This window comes from Alosa pseudoharengus, unplaced genomic scaffold (genome assembly GCF_046254945.1).
Source record: "Alosa pseudoharengus isolate Yale_2024_CS ecotype anadromous, Long Island Sound unplaced genomic scaffold, YU_APseudo_1.1 YU_APseudo_1.1_scf_10, whole genome shotgun sequence".
NCBI classification, from domain to species: Eukaryota; Metazoa; Chordata; class Actinopteri; order Clupeiformes; family Clupeidae; genus Alosa; species Alosa pseudoharengus.
This window is the reverse complement of record NW_027468565.1, coordinates 32,668,329-32,676,434: the sequence shown is the minus strand read 5'-3', so window position 1 is coordinate 32,676,434 and position 8,106 is coordinate 32,668,329. Positions and strand designations below refer to the sequence as shown.

Here is an 8,106-nt window from a genome sequence, read left to right as displayed (position 1 = left end):
TGCTGGAGTGAAAATGCCTCATAATAAAGTACACCTGTCAAAGACAGACTTGTCAAGTACTTTAAGGTGACATCAGGAGTTGGAGACTTCACAAATGTAATGCCAAACAGCATGTTCCAAACAAATAGGCCTACAGGCACTTCGCCTTTCTTAGCTCACCAAATCTGTTGTCTTGAACGCTATAAAATATATATGGGTCGTGACTTCATGAACATGGGAAATTGTGGGTCCCAAAGCCAGACCAGTTAAGAACTACACACTCAGTCTATTTCAGAACACTTGGCATACAATCTAAATAGTCCACAAGAAACCTCAGTGTTAGCTTTCATTTGAGACCAGGATTATGCTTCTACACAAAGGGGTTCATGTGCAGTAAGCATTTGATTGTCAGTATGCATTTTGGATAACCAAAAGTCCTATGGGGAGTTTCTGCATTTTACAAAACGCATGAGCATACCTTGGCAAATAATGGTCTAAAGCACTCATATTTTCATTCTATATTGATCTACTTTTGCACACAGCTTCACAATACCTGGTGCTAGGGCTCAGTTGTGTTTCTAAGGCATATCAAGTGACCTAGAGGGCTGAAATGTGCTCAGTTCAGAGATGCTTGTAATTCGGCAAAAAGAAAAAACTATATTCTAGCCTCTGTAACTCTGTGTGTGTACATCACACAGTTATTTTGACTGTTTCCTACGAAAACTACAGGTTCTAAGCTTTCTATAGAGGTCCAACATTTGATGGTAGGCCCCAAAAGAGGTGGGAACAATGCCCTTGTAAATAGGTACAGTGCAATTTCAGGCAAAAACTTGTATTGAAATCCATGTTTAAATTAGGAAATAGATTTTGCCTTGTTGATTTGTTGATAAGTTTTAGTTAGATTTAGTTAAGTTTAGTCTTTGCACACCCACTTTATAAATTAGAGCTCTATATGTGCAACTCTGAGCACAAATTCGGCAAATATAGGTAGCAGGAAGCTACGTCAAGACGGGGACTCTGAAATGGCCGAGCTGTCTCCAATGAAGTGAATTTGAACTAGATGTACCACAGAGTGCCACCCAGTCCTGCATATTCTCTCCACAAAAGTAAATCACACTTGTCAATTTGTCTCCATCTCCTACTTTTGTATGCGTGTGTGTGTGTGTGTGTAGCTGATATCGCCCCCATATGAACAGAATTCCACGAAACTTGGCATGCAATTAGAGGGTGTCATAATGATCTTACACTTCAAATTACGATTACAACGCCTAATTTTTGCCTTTTCATTTTTAACTAGGTGGCGCTATACCTCAAATTAGTGGATATGGGATGGGTTGACATGGCCCCTTGAGACCAACATACGAAAAAAAGTTGGTCATCCTAGGCCCTACGGTTCTCGAGATATTCACTCGGGTGGGCGACGGATCCAAACAAAAAACAATGGTTCCGTGTCATCCTTGTGGGACTACATGCCCACCAAGTTTCATGCACCTCGGTCTTTCACGTTGACACAAAATTACTGAAGAAAAAACATAAACATCGGAAGAAAAGAAACTCTGACTAAACATATATGACTACCTCTTTGCTGCACAGCGGTAATAATCACATACAACTAGTGTTAAATTCGGAACTATCTATCTTTAATTAATTAACTTCTGCCTGACTCTGCCCACTTTTTGTGACTGACTTCGCTCTAGCCACAGTCGGCATTCACTGTCGGCAAAATACGCTGCCAAATCTCACCCTCTGAGTCCTATCGACTCAGGATACGGTATGGTGTAGGTGGTGTTTTTGCTGCAGCATAGTGTTCTGAAAACAAAGGACATGTGCATTGATTAGAACAAACAGACTCAATAAATCACCAGCACAGCACAGGCAGTTGAGGATTTCTGTAATTATAAGCATTTACCATTATAGATAATGAGATGACCTTCTCTTCTAAGTCTTGATGCATAATTCTGAGCAAGAAATGGCAAAGACATCTCCATTGAACGAGGAAGCTGACCATTTACTATGACATTTACAGTGTCACTAATCGACGAGTTTGTAGATATGCTACATGGCTCTATGCAGAGTGACACCTGATTGTATATTGACATGCATGTTGCGCAAATGTCTTTGTGTGTGTGTGTTGTTACTTATGTATAGGCACAGACACAACCATCATCATATATTTTGTATGAGATTTACAGGTTTCAGTGTTGAAAACTGAAACTGTGCAGTTGTCACTCCCCGTCGGCTTTCCTTTCCACACATGTCCTTCAGCACCCTCTCCTCTGCCACCCTGATAAGAGTGACACGCTTGGGGCTTGGCATTCCCACAAGCACCACCAGTATAGCCACACGCCACTGCACGGCCCCCTCATTACCGTAGATAAGACACAGGCTGGTGGAAAAATACACTGGCCGAGGACATCAGATGGTACAAGGGGAACAAGTTGACATTTAAAATCTAAGGCAAACATTTTTGTTGGTGGTGCTATTGTGCCTGAAGTGATGTATGACGTCAACTGGCTGCGGGGGATGTGATTTTGTCTGGCAGCCAAGGAACAAGAGGTGTGAATAAGCATACTTTGTGTTGGTGCACGGTAGCCAAGAACAAGGTCTTTGTTTCCTCCTGCAGAAAGGGCAACCCATAAAAGGATGTGGTACTCTGCATGAAAACCACCATTGCTTTGCTTTCTCAGGAGGCATCACAAGACCAGCGGCAGGACAGGACAGGACAGGCCAGGACAGGACAGTGAAAGGGCACAGACTCGGATGGATGAGGATCCTCTGCATGGAGAGGGCTAAACAAAATGATGGGTAGGGAGAAGAGACAGACCTCTCATTGTGAAGACCCTGTCCAACTAGCAAATAGTCTGAACATATTCTACTCCAGATTTGACAAATATGATTTTCAAAGGGAGTGTGACGCTGTCTGCTCTGGACTGACCTCTGACCCAATGATTATTCAGGAGGATAAAGTGATCTCCGTACTGCAAAGGGTTAACCCTCACAAAGCCCCTGGTCCAGACGGGCTCAAAGGGTGGGTATTAAAGGAATGTGCAGCCCAACTGGGACCAACTATCACTAAAGTGTTCCAGCTGTTCCTGAACTCCAACTTTTACCCCCAGGCCTGGAAGACAGCGACCATCATACCTGTACCAAAAACCCCCCACGCCAAAATGAATGACTTCAGACCCATTGCTCTTACACCCATCCTCAGCAAATGTATGGAGCGCCTCATACGCAATGAACTGACCCACCAGGTAGCAGGATCACTGGACCCCAGGCAATTTGCCTATCAAACCAACAGAGGAGTGGAGGACGCCACACTCACCCTCCTGAACAGCATCCACAGTCATCTGGACAAACCCAACACTCATGCTCGCATTCTTTTCATGGATTTCTCCTCAGCCTTCAACACTGTTCAGCCTCACCTCCTCCTAGGACGCCTTCGTGACCTGGAAGTCAGTGGTGGCCTGGTCCTCCTCATCAGGGAATTTTTGAGAGACCGACCCCAGCGAGTCTGTATTAAGAACTGCCTCTCTGACCCTCTTGTCCAGAATACAGGTGTCCCTCAAGGATGTGTATTATCCCCTTTGCTTTTCTCCATATATACAAACGAAATACAGTGCAACAGTAGTGACCTTTCCCTCATTAAGTATGCAGATGACATGGCCTTAATTGCCTGCCTTCGGGACTCAAACAGCTCTCCCTACCTACAATACATCAACACCCTGACTTCATGGTTCGACAGCAGCTTCCTGGATCTCAACATCGCCAAGACCAAGGAGATGTGGCTAGGAAGCAGCAGGAGAGGAGGTAATAAAGACTCTGTGCCCACCTTCAAGCCAATCAGCATGAAGGGTCAGGAAGTGGAGCTGGTCACTCAATTCAAATATCTCAGAACAATAATAGATCACCAGTTACAATTTCAAAACCATGTGGACTACATATTCAAAAAAGGGAGACAGCGCCTGGCCCTTCTGAGGAAACTCAGGAGCCTCAACACCAGCCAGCGCACAATGACCATGGTCTACAAATCACTGACCGAGAGTGTGCTGACGTTCAACATTGTGTCATGGTATGGGCACCTTTCGGTCAAACAAAAGAACACACTGGCACAACTAGTCAACCAGGGTGGAAAGATCATTGGACATAAACAACATCAACTCTCACACCTGTATTCACAGATTTGATTAAAAAAGGCATTACAGGTTTATCAAGATCCAACTCATCCCCTCACTGTGCTTTCCAGCTGCTGCCATCAGGACGGAGACTTGCAGTCCCAATGGCAAGGAAGAATGGTTACAAGCGGTCATTCATTCCATCAGCCGTGACCATCCTTAACAAAGAACTGCCCAGTCAGATAAATGTATATGTGGTTAGGCACTTTATGTATTTTACTCATTATTATTTATATCTTTTAACTCTTCTCTGGAGCAAACTGGACTGACTTCATAGTTCTTACCTATATATTATGTTTATCTATTTATTGTGCATAGTGTTGTCTGTGATGTGTGTGCTTCTTGTATGTCTTTATGCCACTGTCAAAGACAATTTTCCATTTTATGTAAGTTTTATGGACATTAAAGAAGTCTAAGTCTAAGTCTAAGTCTTTGGCAGAGCAGTGACTTTCATCAAGAGATGGAGAGGTGCATTTGTGTGTGTGTGGTGTGTGTGTGTGTCTGTTTGTCTCTCTGTCTGTTTGTCTGTGTGTGTGTGTGTGTGTGTGTGTGTGTGTGTGTGTGTGTCTGTCTGTCTGTCTATGTGTGTGTGCGTGTGTGCATGTGGAGGTCGGGATTGCTTGAGCCAGGTCCAGCTTTGGACTGTTGAGTGAACTGCACGCTGAGGGAATTTTTATTAGGCTCTGAAGACTGCGCTCCCATCTTATATAGTCTATGGCACCCATCCACTACCCTCTTGTGGTCACACATATGGTTGCAACTCTACCGCACATGCAAGGCTTTACTGTAATTTAATCAGCCTTCCTTTTCTCTTCCTGTTTTACCCAGTTGTACTGAATGGTTAACACACAAGTAAGAGACATAAAGCTGTATGTGTATGAATTGACTGACAATACTTTATCTTTTATTTAAATGAGCTAAAGGCCCACTCGCACATCTGCATTAACACTCACACATGTTGACATAGACCAAGGTTCCAGTAAGAATTTTATTTCATGGTTTTACAACAAAATCAGTTGGTTTTACATGAAAAGGACCAATTAAAAGATCTAATTACATTGAGAACCAACTATATTTATACTAGAGTCATAACAGGTTTTAATCTGAAACCACAAACAAACATGAGTGATTATGGAGGATAACCAGGACATTATAAACAGGATGAATATCCTTACATGATGTGCTTTGCTTTTCCAGAACTTTCTGTCAGACTTTCCAGCAGACTCTTGTCATCCTTATCTGTCAAAATCAAGAACATATCATATGTTAAAATGTACTTCTTTTCATTTGGCCAGATAAAACTCAGTGCTTATCACAAAGCAAAGACGGAATATAAAGTCTGTGTGCATAAGATTACCAATGTGTATTTGTTTATTTGTACTTCTAGTAGGGACGGTGGTAGTGTAGTGGTTAAGGAGCTGGGCTAGTATGTAGTAGCATGAAAAACTGTGGGTTAAATTCCTGGCTTCCATCGTTGTGCCCTTGAGCAAGGCACTTAACCCCATTGTTGCTCTGGCAACAATGACCCTTGTAATATAATATGTAAGTCTCTTTGGATAAAAGCATCTGCTAAATGATTAAGTGTAAATGTTCTATGATAAATGCATTCTGATGGTATAATTCTATGTATGTTTGTGTGCGTGTGTGTTTAGTACAGGTGTGTGCATGCATGTGTCTATGTATTTGTTTGTGTGTATGTGTGTGTGTGTGTGTGTGTGTGTGTGTGAGACGTACCAAAGATGACCAGGTTGCACTTGCACTTGACCTCCCCCAGCGGGTTCTCCAGCACCAGCACATACTCGCCGCTGTCCTTGGCCGTGCAGGCGGGGACGGTGAGCGTGCACACGCCGTCCCTCGTGTTCTGCCACAGGCGCGGCCCGTCCGACACCTTCACGTCGCCGCGGTACCAGGCGGCGGTGGGCGCCGGGCTTCCCGTGAAGGCACAGCTCATGGTGCAGTCGTGGCCGCGGCACGCGGCGTGGTCCCTGAGCGGCAGCACGAAGGCGGGCTTGGTGGCGCGCTCCCTGGCCACGTAGGGCTTCCTGTGCAAGCTGAAGGGCTCTGGGGAGGAAGGAAGGACACCGAGGTGGGAGAGATCACGCTTGTTGCACAGACAGCGGTCAGTATGTGTGAAACAGGCGGCGAAAAGCAGAGAGAAATACAATGGAACAGCAGACAGCGGTCAGCATGTGTGAAACAGGCGGTGAGGAGAAGAGAGGAACAGACTGGAATGTGTCACTACAGTTACAGAGTACTGTACATTTAGTGCAAGTCAAAGATGGGATTCCCATAGTCCTCACCATGCTATTGCTGTAACTTAATCAGATAGCTGTTTCTTCTTTTTCAAGATTTAGAACTTATTAGAAAATGATGCACAGACCAGATGGGGAGCTGAACAATACAGATGCTGTATGTCACTACTTACTTTTGGGAATTGTCAGAGGCTTTATCTGTCAGTGCACATACTGTACATACACACATACAAAGACTCACACAAACACACATGCATGCATACAAATGCACACACCTGGATATCCACATACAAACACACACACACACACATACACACACACAGGCAGTAAAAACATGAGGTCCCCCCCTCCATTCCTACCTTTCTCTTTGGCAATACTGAAAGGTTCCTTCGAGTCGAGCGGGTCACTGTCTCCAATGCTGTTGTGTGCGATGACCCGGAAGTAGTACTTGCGCCCGGGCAGCAGGCCGGTGACGGTGTACTTGTTGCTGTAGACGCGCTCGGCAGCGGTGAACCAGGTGGCCGTGCTGGCGTCGCGCTTCTGGATGATGTAGTGGGCCTCGGGGTCCTCGGCCAGGTCCGGCGTGTGCTCCCACAGCAGGGTGACTGTGCTCGGAACCTCCTCCAGCAGGTGCAGGTTCCGCGGAGGCCGCGGGAAATCTGACCAAAGGGTGGACAAGGGGTGGAGTGTCATGCACTGGCTAAAAGCAAGATATAGTCATGCGTTCACTTGGAGTCACTTTATGCGCTCTTAAAATGCTCCACAGATGTACACAGGCATGTATAAAGAGTGTTTTCAGAATAAAAAATGACAGATCCAACTTGAAACACAGTAAACTATGTGTGTGTGTGACAAAGTGTATGTGTGTTTTTGGGTGAGTGGTTGTGGGTTGATGCATAGGAGAGAGAATCATTGTGTGTGACAGAGTGTATGTGTGTTTGGGTGGATGCTTGTGAGTTGTGTGTGTGACTAACGTGGCTGCGTCTCTTGCCTTTGACCTGGACGTTGATGTCGTAGTTGACCTCTCCGTGCTCGTTGCGCAGGTTAACGCGGTAGATGCCCGAGTCGGAGCGGCGGGACGAGGTGATGAGGAACTGCGAGTGGTTGTTGCTCTTGGTGATGACCTCTCGGCCACTGGTGGGGACGCCGTCCTTCAGCCAGGTGACCTCAGGAGGGGGTGACCCCTGCGGAGGGGGGACACAGCTTCATACTCCAACTCCACGCACCCCAGATCTCTGAACCACCCTCTATGTACCCTGCTTTGATATCGTCGACTGATTGACACCAAAAGCTGGGACCTGATTCCTTGCATGTGTGACTGAACTGCCTATAACAATGCTACAGTTTAAAACTAGGATAAAGGACTATTTGAGTACTAAATGCGCTGTTAACGATCATGTTGAGATGATGTTAAATTGTATACCGTCTTTATCTGTTTTATGTTGTCTGTTTTACACTGTATATTTTCATATGGAACTATTATGCTGTTTGGTCTTGGCCAGGACTCCCCCGAAAAAGAGATTCTGAATCTCAATGGGATTATTCCTGGTAGAATAAAGGTTAAATAAAAAAACTGAGCACACTTGGTAATTAGTTGATTGAACTGATTCTGGTTATGATGCAAGCTTCTGCTCTTCCTGTTTTGTTTTTGTGTAGGTTAGGGCTGCCTGAAATCCATCCTACGGTTGTGTAAGTGTCATTAT

The 8,106-nt window shown here is 45.0% G+C and overlaps 1 protein-coding gene across 1 annotated transcript in view; it reads right to left on the bottom strand.

Moving 5' to 3' along the window:
* Positions 1-5,322: 5,322 nt before the first annotated feature.
* LOC143138706 (immunoglobulin superfamily member 22-like) overlaps positions 5,323-8,106 on the bottom strand; it is a 26,384-nt gene continuing 23,600 nt past the window's right edge. The window contains exons 19-22 of the mRNA XM_076299127.1: positions 7,395-7,587; positions 6,763-7,062; positions 5,886-6,212; positions 5,323-5,390 (exon numbers count right to left, since the gene is read on the bottom strand). Coding sequence (XP_076155242.1) covers positions 5,323-5,390; positions 5,886-6,212; positions 6,763-7,062; positions 7,395-7,587 — 888 coding nt within the window. The remainder of the gene's footprint in view (positions 5,391-5,885; positions 6,213-6,762; positions 7,063-7,394; positions 7,588-8,106) is intronic.